Consider the following 24,930-nt stretch of genomic DNA (forward strand, 5'->3'; position numbering starts at 1 on the left):
TTTCCAAATTTAATAAATATGTATAGCACTGTATACCATTTTCCACATATTTATATAGAACCTCATGATACGGGGTTCCTTGGAAATTGAGTTTCGACAGTTATAATTAGAGTGACGTCATACTGGGTCAGGGTGGGCCCTAAATCCGAAGACTGTATCCTTATAGAAAATTCACATGGAGACACAGAGCACAGACTCATGCAGTGGGAAGAAGACCATGTGAAGCCAGAGACAGCGGTAGGAATGGTGAAGCTACAAGCCAAGGGTTGAAGCCTGCGCCCTTCAGATGAGGGAAAGGCATGGAACAGGTTTTCTCTCTGGGTTTCCAGAAGAAACCAATTCTCTCTGTGAGAGAATACATTTCTGATGTTTCAGGCCACATTGTTTGTGGAAATTTCTTACCAAAGCCCTGGGAAAATAATCCATATACTCAAGTTAGGGTCTCTTGCCCTGGCACAATGAGAGCTAGCGGAAGGAGTTGTTGTGTTAGTCAGCTTTTGTAGTTGACAAGAACAACTTAGAGGAAGAAAAGTTTGGGGTCATAGTTTCAGAAGTGACTCCATAGTTGGCTGACTCCATTACTCTGGGCTTGAGTTGAGGCAGGACATCATGGTGGAAGGGCATTGCACAGGAAACCTCTCAGCTCCTTCAGCTCATGGCAGCTCGGAAGCAGAGAGAGTGAGAGAAGAGACAGGTACAGGGCATACAATCCCAATGGCATGCCCGCAGTTACCTACTTCTTCTAGCCCTGCCCCAGCTGCCTACAGTTATGACTCAGAACAGTGATCCTTTAAAGTTATTAGTCCATCAAATGGATTAATCCATTGATGAGGTTACAGCTCTTATCATCTAAATCACTTCACCTTCGAACATTCCTGCATGTGTACCATGAGTTTTGGGGGGATACCTTACATCCAAACCATAACAGTGTGTTACCTAAAAGAGGACAGTTTCATGGGAGAAGTGGATGTGTTGGGCACAGTATGAAAGGATCCAACACAGCCGTGTGTCTACACTATATTTGGCTTTTTTGATATGCTCTTTTACTTGGTCAGCCATTGATTTTCCACCATGATCTGTAGTAGGTAACCCTATGTAGGTCTTCTTAACTGTTCACCCGAATTGAAGGCCTATATAAAAATTACTTAAATTGTTTATATCCTGGCTTCCCAAGGTAACAGCCTGACTCTCAGGAAGACTCTGGTTAAAAACTAATTTTGTATTTGTCATTGCAAAATAATTACTGCTTTAATCAATACACTACATTTAGCTTTTGTGAAATGAATGTTTGGGTAATGCAGCCATAAGTGACTTTTTAAACAAAATATTAAACGGAGACTTTTTGTTCCCCGTAGTCTTCCAGGATGGAGTAAGAAGATTAGCGTCAGAGCTGTGGGAGAAGGCTTACTGAGTCCAAAGACGTGGGATGTCTCACTTAAAGTTTTAAAAATAACAGCATGCACTTGTTTCAACTAAACTTGAGGGAAAACCAAGTGCAGAGGGAGCAGAATAATTTAAAATGAGTTTAGATTCTTTGAAATTGGAAAGCATATTATATTCAAGACAAATCAGGAAACAGGAACAGTAGAAACCCTGAAGGCTTCAAAACGGTGGCCTGGAACAAAAGTTCTCCACGTGGGACAGAGGGAATCTCTTATTTTTAACCTTGAAAAGCACCTAATTTCTTAAATGACAAAATGCTCTTGGAAGAAATGCATAAAAAAAGAAAACACAAGGTGACATCCAAGAGGCACACAAATAGAATGGGGCTCACTTGGGAGGCATGTCCTGCTCCCCCAACCCGGTCTCCCCAGTGCTTCTGGCAAATATTGAAGGAAAAGAAGTACCAGTCCCTGTCTAGTCTTAAGGTTTTAGATAGATCCCAGATAAACCTCCACGGGGCTCCTAGGAAGATGAGGGAATGCATCTCTCCTCCCACCGAATAATCAAAGCCACATTTCTCCTTGCTGAGACCTTAGTGACACAGCACTGCTACTTATGAATAGGGCAAATGGAAGGGCAGACCTGACCCACATTTCCTCTCTCAAAGACACGTGGCTACTTTTCTCAGGAAACATCAGAGACAGCCCTTGAGACAACAGTTTATTCAGTTGGAGAAAAATTGAGGGTCACCTAAGCATCCCCTCTAGTATGAATTCCATCAGAGATAAATTTAAATTGTAGTGAATTTTCAAAAGTTGCACATAATAAATACATTTAACACATCTTTTTCTTTTTGTAAACATATGATTTTTGAAAAAGAGATAAATGCAATTTGCATTTTTTAAAAAACAAAAAAAGAAACCAATCTGTAAATTTTGTGTGGTTAGATAAATGCCTGGGCTTTACATTATTGACTATAAAGACAATTTCTAGCGTGATTAAATTGTTTTCCAAACTAAGGAAAAAAAATTAAAGACTGCCATTGGAGAAAAAAATGTTATAGTTTATTTAGATTACAAAGGGATATGGAAGAAAAATATGAAGAAGTATATGTTTTTTTTTTCCTAACTGCACTCCAATATGGTAGCCAGTAGTTACAATATTTAAATTCAGATTTAGATAAATTAAAGTTAAATAAAAATGCAGTTCGTCTGTTGTTTAAGCTATTCATCAAACCCCAGTAGCCACTTGTGGCCAGTGGCTAGAGCAGGTGGAGAACACTTGCATCTTTTTAGAAGGTTATATTGGAGAACATCGATGTGGACATCTTCTAATGTGATAGAAAATTTTATTTTCTATCATGATGTTGATGCTGTATTCACTTCCTATTGCTGCTATAACAAACTACCAAGAACTGGTGGCTGGAAACAACAGAAATGTTTTCTCACAGTTCTGGGGACAGAAATCCCAAATCAGGTCTACGCTCCCTCTGGGGGGTTCAAGGCAGACTCTGCTCCTTTCTCTTCCTGCTCCTAGTGGCTGCCCACATCCCTTGGTTTGTAGCCATTTCACCCCAGTCTCTGCCTTGAAGTCACAGCCTCCTCCTTTCATGCCTATTTCTTATTAGGATATAAGTAATGGAATTTTAAGACCCCCTGGAAAACGCAGGCTGTTCAAGCCATAGTGAGACTCTTAGTCACACTTATGCACTCTGTTATACAAGAATTAGGTACTAATGTCTTAGGAGACACTGTCTAGCCTACTACAATGTTATCTTTCAATTTCTTTTTTATTTTAGGATGTCAATTTATCATGTACTCCACTGGTATCTATTGGTACAAATATTAATACAGTTTTCCAAATTTGTATGATTTTTCTCCTCCAGAAAGATTTATACACTAGAAATATCTGGCTTCCTATTTTGTTTCAGTTATTTACCCTTCCAATCTGGGGACTTTCAAAACTTAGTGTTGATGAGAAAAACCCATAAGAGCATTCACTCTGCATTTTACAAAACCACTTGCAGTGATTATAGAGCACACTGTCATATTTCAAGTCTCCCACTACAATGGGTAAACTTTAAAACAATACCAAATGCCTGAATCCTTGGAGCAACAGGAATTCTTATGCATTGTGAGAATCTGAATCAATACAATCACTTTATAAAAATGTGTCATTGGTGGCAAAGGTTGAAAAAAAAAATATATATATATATGCTATTGGCTAAATACCTTTTCTAACATTTGTAACAATTCTATAGAAAAATTATATATATATATATATAATATATATATGCTATTTGCTAAATACCTTTTCTAACATTTGTAACAATTCTATAGAAAAATTCATAGTAATTCTATAGAAATATCCCCAAACTGAAAATAACTCTAATGTTCATCAATATGAAATGAACAAATTATGGTAAAATATTTACCCAAAGGGATAATATTAATGAAAATAAACTAATATTTTTTTATACAACAACATGGATATGTCTCATAAATATTTGTAGAAAAGAAATAAGATACAAAATAATGCATATTTTATCATTCCATCTGTGTGAAATAAGAGAAATAAAAGATAATTTATAATAATAATGAAGTTTTATCTTCAAGAAATAGCAAGAACTGGGCCTGATCAGAGCCCCTGGCAGCTGTGTGAGCCTGTAGTTGCCCTGGGGATGGTCACGTGGGTACCCCCTTTGTTGGATTTAGGGCTTGGGAACAGAAACAGTGAGCTGTAGCACTGTCCCTGACCACCTGGCTTTCCTTTTGGTCCCATCACCAGGCTCTGTGCCCATGGGCAAATTTTAACTGTCACTGTTTTATCATAATTAATACCACTAGATTAACTGTATAAATTTGTCTCCCAAAGACCAAGGTTTTCTTATTCCCTGTGCTGTTACTGATATTTAGCATATTTCATGACACTTGAAACGTACCCAATAATTAATTCTTAATACACAGTCCCATATGTCATGGTTTCCATGAAGAATATTACATCTTTTTCACGACTTGAAAGCTGAACATGTTTCTTAGGACAGGTGTCATGCCAATAAAACACCATGTCTCGCCCTGGCCACCCCATGATGCTGAGAGCCAGAATATGCAGAGAGATAGTGCTCTCTGTCCATGAGCACCCAGCCCCATGGCAGTGAGGATCCTCATCTATTGCCAGGGCTCTTTTTGGGTTTTTCCCAAAGACCTAAAACTTCCTCTTGAAAAGCCACATTCTTCTGAAGAAATAAATCTGTCCCTCTATGTGTTATATCTGCTATGATAATGTTCATTATAAAATGAACACCTATGGAATTTTTAGATAATACCCATGATCCTTTTATTATAATCTGCTAAGTTTGCACATCATCATTTTGCCTATGAATTAATAAAAGATTATTCAGTACCATTATTTTGCCAATCTCTGTAACTAAATTCTCATAGATATTACGGCTTTATGTATTATTTATATAGAATGTTGTGTTCCCTTAGTTTTAAAAACCTTGTGAAATAGAAGAGTTTTCCATTTTCTGGTTATAGTGAACTTCTGTGTTTATGGGTCTATAAGAACTGTTAGTAAAAAATCTAATAAGAAAATCCTTGCAAAAATCCTGATATCCCAATTCCCTGCCCTGCTCCTACCCAATATTCTTCCTTCCCTGGCTGATCAGCAGAACAGGGAAAAAGATATTTCCTGGGAGCAGAAGAAAATATTTTACTGGAAAATTCATAATATGAAGCCAGTGTTTGCAAGTAATGTGTTTACAGACTGACTTTATATTTTTTAGTGGCTTCAAGAAATGTAAGCAATTTTTAAGTTGGGGTTGGTATTGCCTTCACAGGAAGAAAAGAAGCAAAGAAAATCTCCTTCGTACAAGAATCTACCACCAGTTTTGTTCTTAAAGAAGTTCCTCAGCTAGAGTTTTGACAAACTTGAGGTCAGTCAAGATGGATAAGCAGAAGACTGTGGACAGGAATAAACTGGAGGATAAAAGGAAGAAGAGAGGGTAAGAAAGAAGGAGAGGAGTGGGAAAAAGAGTGGGAAAGAGAGAAGAGGAAGGACATAAACGAGGAAGAGGAAATCAAATACAGTAGCCTCTCCCTCATTTGTTGAGTGCTTTTTTGTAGTTTCAACAACCCAAGTTCAATTGAGGTCTGAAAATATTAAATATTAAATTCCAGAAACAACGGATTCATAAGTTTGAGTAACTTTTTTACAGTATATTGTTATCATTGTATTTCCTTAATATTTATTGTCATGAATCTCTATGTCTAATTAATAAATTAAACTTTTACCATAAGTAGGTATGTATAGGAAAAATCTGTCTATATGGTTGGGGTTCATTACCACCCATGGCTTCAGGCATCCACAGAAGGTCTTGCTACATACCCCTGGAAAAAGGGTGATGGCTACACTATGAACAAAAATAATCAGAGACAACAGATAACAGAATCACAATACCCCAAATCCATATATTGACATCATTGGGAACAGGTATAAAGTATTAAGAAATTTAAAATGTTAAAATAAATTTATTAGAAATAGGAGAGAGTTAAAACAAGATTAAGTGAAAACAAACTCTTTGGGTGAAAAAATATAGATTTGAAAAAAGGGAAATAAACTAATTGACATAATAAATTGGAAGGGCCACAGCTCAGATTTGGTGGAATGTAAGAAAATTCTTCAGAATGGATCCAAAACTCTTCTCTAAGAGCTACAAAGGTGGGTACGAGCAGAGGTTTTCTCCTTTTAAATATTTCATAAGACTATAGACAATTAATAAGCTTTGTGGTTTGGACTGCGGAACACAAGTCACTTTCTAAGTCCTTTACATAATGGTATTCTTACATGTGTGTGCAATCGGTTTATTACTACAGTGAAAAACGAGCATTTTTAGTTTATTTTCAGAGAACGCAATAAGAAGCAGTTAATGAGAGCCAGATGGCACTCTCGGGGTAGAGGAGCAACCCCGCCCGTGGGCACATGGACTCACAGTAGGCGCAGCCGTACACCTCCACGCGGAGCCCGATGCGGCCCTCTCCGTTCCAGTCCAGTGGCACCATGCGCACGTAGCGGGCGACAACAGGATGCTGCAGGTCATGTCGGACCACGCTGTCAGAGTTGGTGTTTCCAGGAAATGCCTAGGAAAGGAATTAGGATTTAGAAATGTGTGGAAATACTTTAGAAACCCCCATCCTCAATGTGCTAAAAGAAGCTCAAATTCCCATATCCAGCCACACAGGGTCTTAATCTTACATCATAAACAATTAGATTTTTTTAAGAAAGCTCTTCTCTTATTAGAAAACAAGCTGTTTTAAATGAGAAATGGGCCAAGGCTTCCCTGGGTCCTTTTATATATACAAATATATTCCTGTAGAATAAAACACTCTGTGGCCCTCTGGTATCATCAATAAATATTTAAATTGAGTTTCAATATTTTGCTTTTAAATTACATAATATTTTTAAATAGAATCTATTCAACCTTGTTTGTTCCTTTAAAAAAACCTTTTCCACATGACCTTCCTATGCCCATCCTAGAAATCTGAAGATGACATCATTTTAACATAAGGTAGGAGAAGGACAGTTGAACATGTGAAGAGGTCTAGGTTTTCTAACTTTTATTGGAATAGACATATTTATAGGATTTGTTCAGTGAGTCAGAACCATGTTTATTTCATTTTTTCTCATTATAGTAGATTCTGTCAAAATAGTAATGTACCGTGGATCTTATCTGATGTGGAAAGTTCATATTAGCTTTTCTTTCCCCAGCAGGGGATAAATGGGTTCCCTTGGGAGCATAGATAGCATCCTTTCCACAAGCACTGGTAAGACATCTAGAACCTAATAGATATGGAGCAAGATCATATGGAGCACACAGGGATGTGTGGAACCTTATAATCTACCCTCACAAAGATTGCAATCTAATAACATGAAAATCACAGTATTAAATCATAAACCAAGGAAGATTTAAGGCAAGTGGCCATTATAGTTCACAAGACTCAAGTCAAATAAATGAAAACTCATGCTAACCAACTGTTTTAACTCCATAGATGCATCCTAGCTTCCCCTATAATAGATGACTTCAGTTGGTTAATGCTGGCTTCAGCATGGGATTGTCACTTATTTTTCTTTAAATTATCTCTTAAACATAGGAATAAAGATTTAAAATAACAAGATTTTACGTGGGTGATGCTATGTACATCACATTATACATTACAATGCTCGTCTGTTGTACTCTCAACCCCTGGAACTGAGTTTTCTTGTATAGAAAACCAGTTTTACCTTTTAAAAATTTACCCTTTATAATATTTTTAAAGATAAAATATGAATAAGAAATAACTAGAGATTCTTTGATAAAATTCCAGAACAACTTTGAACTTGAATGCTCTGGATTGCAAGACAAAAAACAGAAAAGCAAATTTTTCATGTGAGATTTACTTCCCAATTTGCAGCACTTGCCAGTCATACTTGTGTATGGCATAGGCCTAGTAATTATAAGGAGTGCACTGAAATATTCCTCAAGGCTGAAATGATTTTGTATAACCTTTATATGCTTCCAATAGTCTACAAAATGGGCACTGTTTAGTCTATGGCATGGCAGTTATGTTAAAGATAAGGGTGCTTTTCCATGAAGACTCCTATAGACACCTTCTTTTTTTTTCTGACATGTTGCATGTTACTTCCACATCTTAGAAATTAGCCAAGCCTTTCTTCAGTCCTTCCCCAGACAGAACTATTTGAACAGTAGGTCTTGAATTTTGACACTTAAGAGAGAAACCCCTTGGCATCTTGCTGACAAAATTAGTCCTAAAATAGCCCATATTTTATAAAATATTTTTTTCTATGTCTTTTCCTAACAAACTCCCAGCTTACAAAGATTCCTCAAATTGAATCATCCACAGCCATATTTTAATTTCTATTGAGTGTGCTGACTTCAAAGGCAAGAACAAGAATCACTAACCAAAATCATCTGAGTTCAATTCATGATTGCATATAGATTAATTTAAAACTTATCATTCTAAATAATATTTAACAAAAGTTATCAATTTAAGTTGAAAATGCATGATATGCTTAGCATATTACTAAATTTACTAGTAACATTAAAAACAACAGCATACTCCTTTGGGATTCTGTTCCTGAGACATGTAATTGTCTGAGGCCTAAAATAAAATATGAAAGATCTTGCAAAAGTCAGTGTTAAAAGGAACTACAGATGTGCATGATGTAACTAGTGACTTCACTAACATTTGGAGTTCTGTGTTGGCTGTGTAATCAGGCCGACTCTACGGAGAGTTGAAGCTCAGCTGCATGGGGATGCAGAGGAGAGCTTGAGGGATCAAGTGGGATGTAGTGAACAGGTAAAGCAGGAAGAGGCAACTCAAATCACAGATTGAAGACACAGAGTCTAGTTCCAGTTGTGCTGAAATTTTGCTCTGTGCGGGTAAATTCTCTAAGCCTTAAAACGCTTTATCTTTCTTCACATATAGACCTAATCTCCCATATAGTCTTCCCCAAAGACTCAATGAGCTTATTTGTAAAATCAGTTTTAGAACTGATTGTGAACTCTCTGAAAGCATGAACCAAAGAGTCCTTGGGAGTTGCAATAAGAGTACATGTAGCTGACTCAACAGGCACCCATGCTGGAAAATCACATCTCTCTAAATAGGGAGAACATAATTTGCCATGCATTTTTTTTTTTACTTTTTCAAATACATGACAATAAAATTCATTTCTGAGATTGTGGGTGTTGGGAGATCATAATGGGGACAAGAGGACTCCCCAAAAGGAATTGTAGGCCAATGTGAATGTGATAGTATGGGCAAAAAGGAAAATAAAAAAAAAATGATATGGTATTAGAATCAATAGCAAGATACTAGTAGGAGAGAAGACCAAAGTATTCCAAGGTACTAGTATACAGGCATTCATGACAGAGAAAGGGAAGTGAGAGTAACATGGTGAATGCCTTCAGCTTCTTTTACTTTGAGTAGCACCAGGATTTTCCTTTAAAATTTCACTCTTGATATTTTACTCTTAATCAATGTGAGTCTAAAGCAGTGGCCATGACTCCCTAGCACAAGGGTAGGCACCTAATTTGCTGAGACTCAATTGTAGCACTTCAGCTTAAATGATTCCTTTATTTATTTACCCATTCACTTATTCCCTCACTCAATCAGGAGATATGTAAGTGCCCACTGTGTCCAGATACTGGTCAAATCACTGGGGATACCATCATGAAAAATATAAGCCGAGTTCCCATATATATACAGATATATGTGTGTATATAAACACACACACACACACACACACACACACATATATATATATAATTATATAATACATAATGATAACATATTTATGTAAATATTATACATTGTGTGGTGTGGATTTATTGTTATTTATTTACTATACATCTATTACTGACATAACATGGACTGATGATGTTACAGTTCTCACATTCCAAACATTCCACATTCCTGCATTAATACAAGAGCTTCTGGGAGACATCTCATATCCTAACCACATAGTGTGTGTGTGTGTGTGTGTGTGTGTGTGTGTGTTATGTAGTATATGCAAAGACTAGAAAGGGAAAGACCCTGAGCATTCTGGGCATGTTTTTAGGAGGTAGCAAGAAAATACTGTTGCTGGAGCCGAGAGAAGGAGGGAAAAGGTGGGGAGATGCAGAGGTGACAGCCAGCGCAAGGAAGACCTACGGACCATGCCAACATTGCAGATTTCATTTTAAGCATGCTGGACGGAAATCCACTAGAGAGTTTTAAGCAAGGAAATTACACATCTTAAAATTTTCAAGATTGAAAGTACTAAAATTCCACTCCCCTAGTGAAGGGAAGTTCCCAGGGGAGTAGTTGGAGAGGATGTCATAATAGGTAGAATAAGAGCTGATGGAAGAATCTGTTACTGAAAGCTTCAGAAGAGTGGGATAAGGTGGGGAGGTGAGAGCAACAGTGCTGTGTATGGAAGTGAGAGCGAAGGGAGGGCATCAAGAAGCCACCACATCCTGGGATACCCAAAGTTCAGGTTTGCAGAGGAAAACTGTAAGGAAGGAGACTCTCGTCCCACTAAGCTCAGTCGGCCATGGTCATCCCAAAAGGGTAGAAGTCAGAGAAAGATAAAGTTGGTACATCTGTGATGACAGCACTTGAGCTCCTATATACAGAGTTTGCTGAAGTGCATGCACTTCTGGGCTTTTTGACTATTTGATCAGTTTCCTTATTTTCTTGTTTAAGCAACTGCAAGGGTTTTGTTTTAGTCAGGGTTTGCATTGCTGTGAACAAAACATCTGATAAGAATAATCTAGAGGAGGAAAATTTATTTGGTTCAGTCCATGGTTGACCTGCTACATTGCTCTGGGCCCCAGGTGAGGCAGAACATCATGGTGGAGGAAAGATGCTCAGCTCATGGCAGGCAGGAATCAGAAGGAGAAAGGGAAATGGGAAGGGGCCACGGGAAGATGCACCTTCTAGGGGACATGCCCAGTGACCCACTATTTCTAGCCATTCCCCACCTGCCTAGAGTTACCACCCAGTTAGTGCATCATATTCCAAACTTTCCACATTCCTGCATTAATACAAGAGTTTTGGGGAGATACCTCATATCCTAATCATAATAGGTATTGACTAGCAGAAGGATATTTTAAGGCAAAGGTGACTAGTGATGATAACATATTGCATTTGAGATTTCACAATCAGATGAAAGATGACAGAGAATTTGTGATGTTTAGTATAACAGTGTTTTATCTTTGTTTTAGCTACTTAGAGAGGGCACATTTACTAGTTATGAACAAATGTATTTAAATATGACATTTTCTTCAGGATTCACAGCATCAATTGCTGGTTCTTTTTGCACTGCTTTTCATAATGAAGTATATTTTGAGATTTAAGACATTATCCTAGTTGAAGTTTTAAACATGCCATAGAATGGTGTGTTTCTGCTCCTTGTCTTGAATACAAAGTTGTAAATAAATGTAAAACTGTCTTCTTTGATGCAGTAATATTTGGAAAATTAAAAAAACAGGAGGTGCAGCTTTGTATTTAATAAAACATTGAATATGTATACATTATTATTAAAAGGGTTCTAATAATAATGTATACATATGTGTGTGTCCCATAGAACACTTAAAATTTGGTAAGGATGTTTTCAAGTGAGGACGTTTGTATGCAAAAAAACTGGATGATGGGGTAATGGTAGTGCACAGGTACTAGTAGTAAGGTATACTGAGACCAAGATAACAAACTCTCTCACTCCCTGTACTCAAAAATCAAATCTTCAGCTGGAAATAAAGATCTTCCCATGTAGGCACAATGCATTAGATATTTGATATTTGATATTGCATGCATGGATATTAAAGTAAAAATCTGATAATTTTCATTATACCCCTGGTCATGCAATTTATTTCTATCCTATTTATTACATTTTGTCTACATATTTTATTTCTCTATTTTTATTTCTAAAAAAAATGACAAAGTCAGTATTTTATTTTCTTACACATTTTACCCAGCCATGTTCCTACTGTGGTCATTAGCACCAATAGCTCCTCTGCAGGTTAGATTCAGGTAATTTAAAAGTTTGAATGAATGACAGTCTACCAGGAGGAAAGAAAGATCGGTCATTAAAGTGCACATTGCTTTAGTGGCAATGACAAAACCGCCATTGGTCTTGAAAAGGAACATTTTTTTTTCACATAATTTGATCCTTTTCTGAGCACTCCAAGTTTTTCCCCTAAGTGTAAAAGTGGAAGAAGTATGACTTATTTTTACCAAATGTGCAACAAATACTGAAAAACAAAAAATAAATAAATAAATTTGAATCCTTCGTATATAGAACAATACCATTTAGAATTCAACTTCATTTAGACAAGTATCAAAGAAAAGTAAATGCTTTTCAGAGACATGAAAACAATAGTCAAATTTCTCACTGCAGGACTAAAAACTGCATTTACAGCAACTTGTGAATTACATGTTCCCACTGTTAAACCTCCCATGCTTGCTGTGATTTGTATGCATGTTTAGGATAGGGTATTTTTTGCTATTATTATTTTGGTTAACACGGCACTTATATAACTCATAAAGCTTTCTGTTCAGTTAAGTTAACAGCAATACAATGAAATGTTGATCATAAACTTAAGGCGTTACTTTTAGAGTTACCATCCCATAAATTATGCAAACAGAGAAAAGATTTCTTCAATGTATTGTAAGTCACTCACAATGTTACCTTTAGAACAATCTAAATATCAGTAAAGTTTTGATAAGTGAAAAAAATTCAATTATGTGTACCAAGTTTTTTTTTTTCTTTTTGTGTCAAATAATAGTTCAGATGGTCCAAGAGGGGAAGCAAACCTTTTCTAAGCATAAACCAGAGTTGGCTCATGGGTTGCTGCTCTAGCTTGCTAGTCCCTGTTTTGAAAATCAATCAACCTTCCTCCTTACCCAGAACTCCTTCCCTCCCCACCCCCTAACTCCGTCCCTCCCTCCTTTCCTTTCTTCTTTTATTTCCAGGGCTGGGGATGGAACTCTGTGCTAGGCAGGAGTGTACCACTGGCCACATACTCAGTCTTCCTAAGAGAATCTTCAAAATTGGTAAGCCTTCCTCTCAATTCTGATAAAATACTTAAGTCTGAACTCCTCAGAAGACTTTCTACCCATTTGGCATTTAAAAGCCCGTAAACTTTGCAAAAGCATTTTATAAGCTCTCGAAGCACACAACTTATCAGACTGGAGGGGACATACAGGGATTTAGAAATGTGCTGTGCGTGACGCATGATCTAACATTTCCCCTCAGATTTACCATTGTGGGGTCTGAAGTATAACTTATGATATATTTTATGAAGAGAATGAGTGTATTTAGACCTCACTTAAACCTTATTTTTCAAGAGAACTAATGTCAACAATCCCAACTTCCCATAGCAAATGAACGAGACTCTGTCTTGGTGCGAAGATTTTACTTCACTGAAAAATATGCTTCAAACCCTTAGCAATTGTGTCAGTGTGCCTAGGAAGGCCTTTCAGCATCCCTGACAGCCTCAGTGAGGGAGATTCTGGGATGAAAAACAGCAACCACCACCACACATCCTTATTTCCAGAAGTGAGAGATTTTGCCTAAAATATAAAACATCTCTACTGGAACAGAAACTCTACTAGAAGAGAAACACAGATCAATCATCCTTTACACTAATGCCAGGAACCCATGACCACTGTAATCACTTTATGTGAAATCTTACTTTTTTGGTGAATTTTAGACTTCATTTTCCCCCGTGCCAACAATTTATGTCCAACTTCAGAAGCAGACTTTCTACTTTCTAGCTGGATGTGAATCTCGAGGCCTGGTTTCCCCCTGGTGGCCCCCTGCCTCCACCACGTTTCCAGTTGGCCTCTTCTCCTGGAGTTTGTGCTCCTCATGTTCATCTGGCTGGACACACACATGCTGCAGGACTCGGTGCAGACCGCACTTCCTCACACTAGGGACCCACCTTGGGCCCTGCTCTTAGATCCCCAGCTGTGATGTTGGGGGCTTGGGAGATTCCTGGGCTTTTATTCCCTACCCTCCATGGCGATGTCCTCACCATGTTTCCGATTATCTACCCAACAGCAGAAGTGTGCGAGTCAGCTGTGTACCAAGGAGGCTGCATATCCCAAGCCTATAGCACAGTGATCAGTGGTCAGTTACGCTTTACTGTCATGATTGAATGAATGAGTAAAAATGGACATTCTCAAATTCCCAGCCATTTACATGCCCTTGGCTCTTGTGATTTCTGTATGTGCAAAACAAGTCTAGCCATCAATTATACTTCATGAACTGTATGTTTGATAATATCCTACAGGAAAAAATAAACAAGTTAGTTTGATTCAACAAGCATGAGAGCAAGGAATGAAGCTTTCCTAGAGGAATGAGGATGTCATCAGACTTTGCAAAGTGGCTGAAAACCACAGGGATCGTGGGAGCAAAAGGAAAGGATGGTGCAGAGAATGCGAGGACCCATGTGAGAACTAAGCCTTGCCCCCAAGAAGCTTAGAGTGTTCACAGGGTGATTCACTTGAAGTCAGCTAAAGACATACTCTGTTTGAATCACAAAACCATGACAAATGCCAAATTATTCTGTGAGCAGCAGAAAGCAAAACTCTCTTCAGACAATACTGTTCTCGATCCAATTAAATATATCTTTTCTTTTTAATTTTGTGAACATTATGAAAGTATTTTAAAGTTGATTTACCAGAATTATTTAATAATTAAGAATGTGCTGCAAGAACTACACTGGACATTAAAAATCATCGGGCAAAAAAATCTGAGTGGGGCATGGAGGCATATATCTATAATCCCAGTCTCATAGTCCCAGACACTCGGGAGGCTGGGATCACAAGTTCAAAACCAGCCTCAGCAACTTAGCAAGGCTCTAAGCAACTTCGTGAGACCCTGTCTCTAAATAACATATAAAAAGGGCTGGGAATGTGGCTCAGTGGTTGAGTGCCCCTGAGTTCAATCCTCAGTTCAAAAAAATCAAAAACCCTGAAACATTTGTTCTTTGTCATTTTCTATGAGTTTCTCCTTTGAGCTCCTCTGCTCTCTGACTCTCAGGCAGAGTCAGTGTTTCTAATGGCCTCCTTGCCTCTCACAGTTTACTCCTCTACAATCTAAGAAGGAATAAATGAAGTCCTGACATAAGAAACTTGGTTCTACCCTCCTCTCCTCTTCCCTGTCTGTCTTCCTTCTTCCTTTGCAGTGGTTTAATATAATTCATGATTGTGTCTTGCTCACATCACAGTTCCATAAGGAAGGAGCAGAGAGCCATTCAGGGACTCAGGCTGGCTTTGTGCAGGTCTCAAAGCACTATCGAAATAGAAGTGAAATCCTGGAGAAATGTAAAGAAGGGTTTGTGGAGAGATTTAGATATAGAGGAAATCCATCTGCACACATTCCACAGACCCTGTGCCGAAGAGACTGGGAGATGTAGCATGAAAGAAAGTAAAACAGGTTTGACAAATGGATGGTGGGGTTGCATGAGGCTCACCCATTTTTGAAATCCTGTGTTTGCTTGTTTATAGGATTTATTATATGAAATAGTAAGATTATATATGTTTAAAATTTGTCTCCTAAAAAGATTGTGTAGAAAAGTGTCTGGACATGGCATGTCCTCCAAAATCTCCTGCTGACACAGGAGTGTTGAGAGGTGAAATAGTGGATTGTGAGAGCTGTGACCTAACCAGTCCATCCTGGTTTGAATGGGATGACTAGACAGTGATGGTAAGCAGGTGGGGCGTGGCTGGAGAAGGTAGGTCACTTAGGGCACGTCCTGGAAGATTGGATCTTCTCTGTGGCCCTGCCCCTTCTCTCTCTCTCTCTCTCTCTCTGCTTCTTGATGTCATCATGAGCTGAGTGGCTTTCCTCTGCTAGGCCATTTCCCTCATGTTGGGCCCAGAGCAAAGGAGTTGGCCATCTATGGACTCAGACCCCTGAAACCTTGAGTCCCAAATGTACTTTTCTTTCTCTAAACTGTTCTTGTTGGGCGTTTTGGTCACAGTAATGAAAAAGCTGACTAACATGGGAACACTCTGTTGTTTTAAAAGTTGATGATAATTGTAATATAGTGGAATTGCAAATATCTTAAATGAATACTTTTTTAACTTTTGAGGAATGCATTCAGTGGTGCCCTCCCCGTACCCTGTCAATATATAGCACATTCTACTACACTGGGAACTCCCCTTTCAATCTGCTTAGGAAATAACCTGCTCAGCTGACGCTGCTCTCTGCCCCATACAACCACTTCTCACCACAGATTAACTTTGCCTTTTCTTGAACTTCACACCACCAGACTCACCACTGAAGAATATTCTTCACTTACCCCCGGGCGGTTGTGTATATCAATATTACTTTTTTTTCTTTTTTTACTGTGTAGTACTTTATTGTACAATCAATAGAGAATTTAAAACTAGGTCAGGTGTGGGGAGTAGTGTGTTACTAACTACTAATTGATCCATGATGAAGTCAGTCATTAATAAGTAATTTCTAAGTTGGTAAGTGAATAAATTGCTATATAGATATATAGGGAACGTGGAACAGGGGATTGGGAAATATTGGAATGAGAACTTTTGCTTTTTAACTAAAGTATTTCTGTACTATTTACTTAAAACAATTATCCATAAACTTTGATAAGATTATTAAACCAAACAACATTCTGTGTGTGTGTGTGTGTGTGTGTGTGTCTAAATATTTGGCTTTAAGACTCCTGGAATACTACACAGAGACACAATCATTCAAAAATTCATCATTTCTGTTATTTCTATAAAAAATAAAACTCAACTAGTTGTTCAAACAAGCATAATACTCCTGGTGTTGAGCCTAGAAAGAAATTTTTCAAATCCTCATATAAAAGAAATCATACTACACCAAGAACCGCATTCAAGAATGTCTTTAAAACAAAACAAAACAATACACAGCAATAAATTCCATAGGGAATTCCTCTAGTTTTTCTCAACAAAGTCCCATGCAAAAGAGCAAAACTCAATTTTGCAAATACCATTTTACAGGGGTAGCCAAGTTTTTAGTGCAGGTGTTTGGCTCTCCTCTGACTAACTTTCTGCATCAATACTTTTATAAATGTAGAGAAATGGATGGTTTGCCTTGCTATCATATTGCCCTCCATAAACACTGCTTTTTTTCAATATTTGGTAAGTATGGATGCCAGTAAGAATAAGAATACACTCCTTCAAAGGAATCTAGTACGTCTCTTCCAAAGTGTAGAACCAAATGCTTTCATGAGCACAAAATCAAAAAACAAGTTTTATGTAGGGTATAATTAGAGCTACGTAGATTACCATGAGTAAATTTTGTTTTTTCAAAAAATGAAATTATTTATTTGGATAGCTTTACCAAGATATTAATAATTCTAACACTGAATGTATGATTTAAACATTAATGATTACTGCTTACTCATTTCAATATACTTGTTCTTTCTTCCATTTTTATATTCTTTCACAGAATTGATACCTGACAATGTTTCTTTGAGATGCAGAGAATCAAAATAACATTTCCTGGGTATAAAGAAGCTCATTTTCTTTCCATAAATTTGGATCTGCTCGTTCATGGCAGGAAAGCTCAACTATTTACAAAGCTTCTCCATCTTTACTGGGTCCGATTTTCTAATGCCTTCTGCATAACTTCTCAATTAAGCTTTGCTCTGTATTTTCTCCTTCCCCCTTGTTTTCTTTTAGCCTATCGATATGCTGATTGCTTTCCTCTGAAACAGAAATCAGATAATACAATCATCTTTTCCTTATTTATTTGATTTTTCCTGGGTCTCTCCAATAGTCATTTTCTCTTTAAATCTGTCTTATTTGAGGACATTTCAATTTTGTGCAATCTTGCTCAATCCCTAATCCCTTTTCTGTTACCTTCATTTAAATTGTTAACCTGTCCTGTGGGTCTAATGATCATGTTGTTCCCCTCACTCCTTCACAGGTGAAAACACCCATTTTTTCACATTCAGACATAAGTCCTGCCAAGGATACTTTGCTACTCTGAAATGACCTATTTATCTACATTTCATGAAGACACTTAGGTATCATCATGCTCCATCTGTGGAGCAAATCCTTGAGGTCACATTACACACATCACCTTGCCCTGTGGCTCCTGAGCTTGTTCTGCATTTTGATGGGTAAAACCTGCTCCTTTTCCTGTCTTCCCACACTGTGTGTTCATGTCTTGATCCTCCTAGTCCTCACGAGTGGCATCTTCTGTTGCATGGCTGACTCCCCTCTTACCCCGATAGTCCCAGGGCCCACCAGGCTCCCTCTCCAGCGTGGGCTTCCCAGGCCTGTGGCCACTGTGCTTGGTTTAATCCTCCTTGTACCCTGACAGCTCTCTGAATATTCTCCCAATTTGGTCTCTTTCTTCTTCATCGCACTCTTTATACTAACTACCTGAAGGGGAATGGCTCTACATTCAAATCTCCATCTGTGAGAATTCAATTACTTCACTCAACGTATAGACAAAGTTTGCCTTTGTTCACAAGTTGCCAGCTCAGTAAGTTGAAAAGAATAATTTACACAATTATCACCCTTTGTTTTGTTTATAGGATGCTTAATGGTGCACTTAACAGATTCTTTTCAACAAATTAACACAATTGACTTGGCAGAACAAATACATTTGTTTTACTGGTGTCATGCACACACAATGGCAGATTCACTTGAGGTAGAGCCTGACACACCCAGGTAGCCTTACTGCTCCTGATTCACAGGGAGCCCGGACTGGACTGCTGTCCTCATCTCTCATGCTTTCTTTAATATAAAAGGTTTTCTTATGCAATGTGATGGGTGTTTCAAGAGGTCTGAGATATTGTCTTATACACATGAAAATTTTATTTCCTTTCTGAATTGAATAATTTAAAACTTCAAAATAGATGACCACCACATTAATATCAGAACCCACTTTCCTCTACACTAAGCATGGGGTAAAGGGTGGTGATACATGGAATATGGGGCACATTGAAGAAGAGCTAGTCCTCGGATTTAAAAACACAGTCGTAAAATGTTATCCTGGCCAATGTTTTAGTTTTTCTTTTCCTTTTTTTTTTTTTAATCCCTGGAGCAATCGGATGTGACAAATGATATAGGTTTGCAATAATTTTAGGGAATTTTTTTGCACTGAGATGAAGCTAATAAGCAATGAGTTTTGTAAGCAATTACACACAAGCAGAGGTTCTGTGGAATAATAGCTTATTTTGAACCTGCCCTTTTGAATGATTATAAAAGAAAAAGAAAGGAAGAAAGGAGGAAAAAAATGCAAGCCTTACTAGCTTTTCAGTTACTTTGAGAACAAAATGAACAAAATGGGGCTATTCAGACCTATTTTGTTCAACTTGCTTTTGGAAAATGTTCCTGTATAGAAATATCTAGGTGGGAAGGAAAAATAAAAATAAAATTAAATAAACCTGTAATAGAACAGAAAAAACACTAAGAGAATAATCTAAACATTATTTGAAGCTATGTATTCATCTCTATATTAAACTATCACTGTAAATATGAAAAAATATTTCTTGAATTATATAAATAAAATTATAAGATATTTTATAACACTTAACAAGAAATTAAATCACTGGAACAAACATGTACCATTCATAATGTGTTTTCTAGAGTTGATTTCAGTTATATTAATGTAATAAGCAAACATGAAGTCATACATTGGACTCATGTCATCTTATTTTTATAGTTTTGAGATTAGTATTCTACTGTCATTTCTTTCTACTCTAAAATGATCTATTTATCTACATTTCACAAAGACACTTATGTATCATAATGCTTTCGTGTGTATCTTAGGATCCCATCTTCAATTTTAAATTCATCAAGAATTTCTAAGCAATGTAAATACATTTAAGTTTTTCAAGCCATAAAAACTATGCTCAAAAGCTGAGAAATTTACATATAACATAGACACACATCAGAGTGGGGGGATGGGGCTTTAAATCACATGGCAATCCACAAATCTGACCTTTTTTTTGCCTTTAAATTTTGTTTTGAAATAATTTTACTCAAAAAGTTGTTGCAAAAATAATATGGAATTCCCAATGTACCTTTTCCCTGGAACTTCAAATAATAACATCTCATGCAATTTTGTATAATCATCAAAGTCAGGAAAATGACATCAGTACAATATTATTAACTGCAGAGCTTATGCTGATTTAAGTAGCTCTATGTACATTGTTTTTTTTTATATGTATACCAGTTTTACCACTTGTATTTCTATGTAATCATCACAATTGTGATATAGAATAATATCATCCAGAAGTAATTCTCTTCAGTTTTAAACTTAGGAGTCCAAATTAGTAGAATATGGTTAGAAAATTCAGTTTTATTTGTTTTCATTTAAGAATCTAGTCCTCACTCTTGTGCACATGATTTTATTTTTGCCACTGATGATGTGATTTGTAACTGTCATTGGATTAGATACTGTACACTAAGTGTTAAATAAACATGTCAAGAAAACAAAAGAGACTATCTACAGACTAGGATAAAGTTGTGAATAAGACAAGGTATTCCCAGCAGAGTTTAAATTGGGACTAGCAAAGGAGATTTGGGGAAGTAAAGAGGGGAGTATGACACTGAGCTATCACCAGCTCAACTCCATAGGAAGCCAAGTGAGAGGAGACAAAGAGACCTTGTAACAATATCTTTGTGTTTTGTTTAATCACTTTAATGTGAAAACCAAAGATCTTTGCTTCAAGAGGAATTGGTTACATGTCTCCTGGTGTCTGCAGGGTGCACAGAAGGAAACTCACAGAAAACCAGTGCCCAAGTAGGGCAAAATCATGGCAGATGACTGAGATCTAAGATGTGCACCAGGTGAGTGGCAGCTCCCAGATGAACAGACTTAGGAAGGGATGTGCTGGCTCATGCATAGAACAGGTACGTGGTGGCAAAGGCTAATGAGGAGCAGGGTAGAGGAGAAACAGATGTGGCTATGAAAAGGCTCTCTGTGGTGATGGAATTGTTTCCTATCCCCACTGCATCAATGTCAATGTCGTGGTTGTGATATGGCACTCCAGTTTTACAAGAGGCCACTGAGTGATCTGAATGTGAGAATACATGGTATCTTTCAGCAGTATTTCTTGCAAACACTGGGTAATCTAGAGTTATCTCACAGTAAAAATTTAATTAAAAAAGATTATGTGCTAAGCATCATAAATGGCTCCTTGCACTATCAAAATCTTCATCTTAAAGGAAATTCATTTTTTTATCTCACAATGATATAAAATTTTGAGACAAATGTTGACACTTAGGAGAAATAATATTAAATTGTGTACTCCCAGCAGCTGCCTTCCCCTTGTTCATCTCTTCTGTTACCTCTTTCAATGCACTTCAAGCCGAACAACACAATAAAATCTAATGTCCATCCCTCTATGTAAAAGTTAATCACAGGACAAGGAATCCAGCACTAAGCACTAGAGCAGCCAAGCACATGAGAAGTTTATTTACATTATCTCTCTAAACTCAATGCGAATTGTGACTACCCAATCTCCATTTCATGAATAACAAACTAATGTACTCTATTATAAAGGATAGAATCAGAATAAAGAAGCATGTAATGTGACTGTCACTATATTTGATGAATTCAACATAGTAATGTACTTTGATTAGAGAGGATAAGATATGTTCAAGGTAATTTCTTAATCGGATTGTTTTGCAATTAGAAAAAAAAAGTATTTACAAATCTCCACCAAAGTGATATTGAACTCATGATATTCGTGTAGATATTTTATTATGGATAGAATAATAAATGGGCTTATTATTTCTTTCACTGTTAGAAATTTGTTAACAAAAGAAACCACCAGAAATCTTATTTAATATTTATGTTAATGATGAAAAAATATCAATTATATTTGCATATATAATTAATGTGTGTACATATAATCATATATATTATGGGCTTCTGATGTTCATTGGACTTGAGGGACTACTCACAGAAGTATGCTATCAGTATGTGTCTATTTACACACACATACACTCAAAATTTTTGCTCTATGTTTTTTAGACAACCTTAAACATTTCTGCATGTTTTATAAAAATTCAGGCCAGTGGGGAATTTTTTACCTTAAAATATGGATATAGAGAAAAGAAGAGTGAACTTCACCTGATTGGTTTAGGAAAACTTCCTTGGGAGATTGTGGAGGTGGCTATCCAAACTTGTATTTCTGGGATAGTGGCCTTGTCACAGGTGAGGGCAGATCTAGTGGTCACTGTAGACTATTCCTGGCAGGCAGTGCCTCACAGATCTCACAGAATGACCAGTGGAAGAAATGGGAGGGGAAGCTCTGTCCCTTTCAGGTAGAAGATAGTGTTTGGGGCACCATCTGCAATTGTGATGACCAAATGACAACAAAGACATAACAGAACTCTTAGAGGTCTAGACAGAACCTAGAGGGCAGCCTAAATGGCCAAAGATTAGAGCATCTTCCCATAAGATCAGTGCACTTTGAAAAATATTAATTTCAATTAAAAACGTGAAAATCAGAGAAAGCAGGGTGTACAGTCTTATCCAGAATACAAGTATTTATACATCAGTATTCAGCCCTTAGGTGTCCTTCAAGGGGTGCTGGAGAGTTCTTTCCTCTATAGGTCAAAAATCCACGTTTGGGGGCTGGGGTTGTGGCTCAGCGGTAGAGCGCTTCCTAGCACCTGAGGCACTGGGTTTGATTCTCAGCACTGTTTATAAAGAAATAAAGTCCACTGACAACTAAAAAAAAAATTAAAACAATTCATATGTGTATGATGAAGTCAAATTGTCATCAGACTTTCAAAGGATATGAAGCTGGCTAGGATAACAAAATATTATATGGCCAAGGCAATATTTGAAAATAATGAAAACTACAAGGAGGTAAAATCTAACAAGATCATGTGTGGCAAATATAAGCTGATGTATATTTAAAATTACAAACTGAATGAGAGCATCCAAGGAGGGAGAGGTTTGTGTTAGGAATGGCCCTGGTTTGGAAGCCCTGGGATTCTCTTCCTTGATCCCAATTCCCTCTGAGCAACCAGGTGTTCAAATGTAAAGTGAGACACTAGATAACAATACCTGGACTTTATGATGAATTAGCAAAAGGAAAGCGTTCCTGCCAAGGAAAATAAGGGCCCCATTGCATTTTACCTTGGTCAGGACCATAGTGCCCTAAAAAACCAAGCCACACAAAGAACAGCTAAAAGCAAGCAGAAAACAACTATATAAGAATTAACAAAGGGCCACACTTCAGTGGCACCTGTTAAATAACTGACAGGTAATAACACAGAGGAGTACCGTGGTCGTTACATGGCAGGCCAGGTCCCAGGGCTTTTGAGGGTCACTGGATTCCAGGGACTCTTCACAAAATTATGTTATCAGTCAGGATTTTTGTCCAACACTTGCATCTGTGAATCTGAAGTATGGAGCTGACTCTCTAGCTGCCTCATTTATTTTAATCACAGAATGCTGAGCAGATAAGAATGGATAGGAAAGTAGATTGAGCTGTGTGTGGGTTTCAAGCACACCAGGGCTCTCTGTGTGTGGGTAAACATCAGCACGGGCCCTGGGAAGGCGGCACAAGGCCATGGGCCAATTATTTTCCCTAGATGACAGCTCTAAGTGGGTCAACTCAGATAAATGAGAGCTCCATACGACAAGGAAACCCGGCCCAGTGGTTCTGCAAGATGTACAACACTCCAACCAAACAGTTGCTTATCAAGGTCACAGCGTGGCTTGCCCACATCCATCATCCCTGGACAGACATTTTTAACTTTGTCACCTTTCTATTGTCTCATTCTATTCATCTTGATGAGGCATTGAATCCACTGTTTCAATGAAGCCTATAGAATGCCAGAAAAGCACACTAAAGGAGATCACATAAAATGTCCTAAAGCAGTTGATACAAATATCTAAAAGCCCTCCCTGGTGCTGATGGTGTCAAGTGTGATGCAACTCATCCTGGGATTCGGGGTCAGCCACGGCATGTGAGGAGAACATTCCTTCCTGGGTCTCCCATCACCTACAAGCCTTGAGCTTCACCCACCCCTTCACTCCATTCTTTCATTCCTAATTGTTTAAGGTTCTTTAATCCTTTTTCATGCTGATTGCTATAACCAGAACCTCTGGCCACTTAAATCTTTTCCTAGGTAAATCCTACCTCTTATGGCAGAGATGTCTATGGACAACTACTTCCTTTTAAATTCTATTTTGACTAGAAATAATTAGCCCTGAAAAAAAAACATTTTGCACCTATTGTTTTCTGTTTTATTTTTTTTTTACACATGAACATTGAGAGCAGCTTTATTTGTGATAACCACAAACAAATGTCCATCCATATGCAAATGAATTAATAAATTGCAGCATATAAGCATACTGGTATATGTACAACAATTTAAAAGAATAAATTGACAATTCATGTAACAACATGGATGCACACCAAAAAATGTTTCATTGAGCAAAAAAAGTCAGATACAAAAATATGTACTACACAATTTCACTTTTATGAAGTTCTGGACCAGAAAAACTATTCTATGGTGATAGAAGTCAGAAAATGGTTGCTTATGGAGCTTGGAGGGCATTGACTAGACTATAAAGGATCATGTAAAATCTTTCTCACAGGTATGGGAGCTAGAAGTCCAAGATCAAGGTCTTGACAGAGTTGAATTCCACTGAGGCCTCTATCCTTGGCTTGCAGATGGCCATCATCTCACTGTGCCCTCATATTGTCATCCCTTTCTGTGTCCTAATCTCTTTTTATAAGGACACCTGTCATATTGGAGTGCACCCAAGGTAATGTTCTCTTTTTAACTTCATTACTTCTTTTTTTTTAAAATTTTTTATTGTTGGCTGTTCAAAACATTACATAGTTCTTGATATATCATATTTCACACTTTGATTCAAGTGGGTTATGAGCTCCCATTTTTACCTCATGTACAGATTGCAGAATCACATCAGTTACACATCCATTGATTTACATATTGCCATACTAGTGTCTGTTGTGTTCTGCTGCCTTTCCTATCCTCTACTATCCCCCCTCCCCTCCCCTCC

The 24,930-nt window shown here is 37.5% G+C and overlaps 1 protein-coding gene across 2 annotated transcripts in view; it reads right to left on the reverse strand.

The window, feature by feature from the left end:
• Positions 1 to 24,930, reverse strand: part of Cntnap2 (contactin associated protein 2) — a 1,898,113-nt gene that overhangs the window by 1,110,787 nt on the left and 762,396 nt on the right. For both annotated transcript variants that reach the window (XM_048786770.1, XM_015493731.2), the window contains one exon: positions 6,374 to 6,521. In XM_048786770.1, coding sequence (XP_048642727.1) covers positions 6,374 to 6,521 — 148 coding nt within the window. The remainder of the gene's footprint in view (positions 1 to 6,373; positions 6,522 to 24,930) is intronic.

Source organism: Marmota marmota, unplaced genomic scaffold, assembly GCF_001458135.2.
Source record: "Marmota marmota marmota unplaced genomic scaffold, marMar, whole genome shotgun sequence".
Lineage (NCBI taxonomy): Eukaryota > Metazoa > Chordata > Mammalia > Rodentia > Sciuridae > Marmota > Marmota marmota.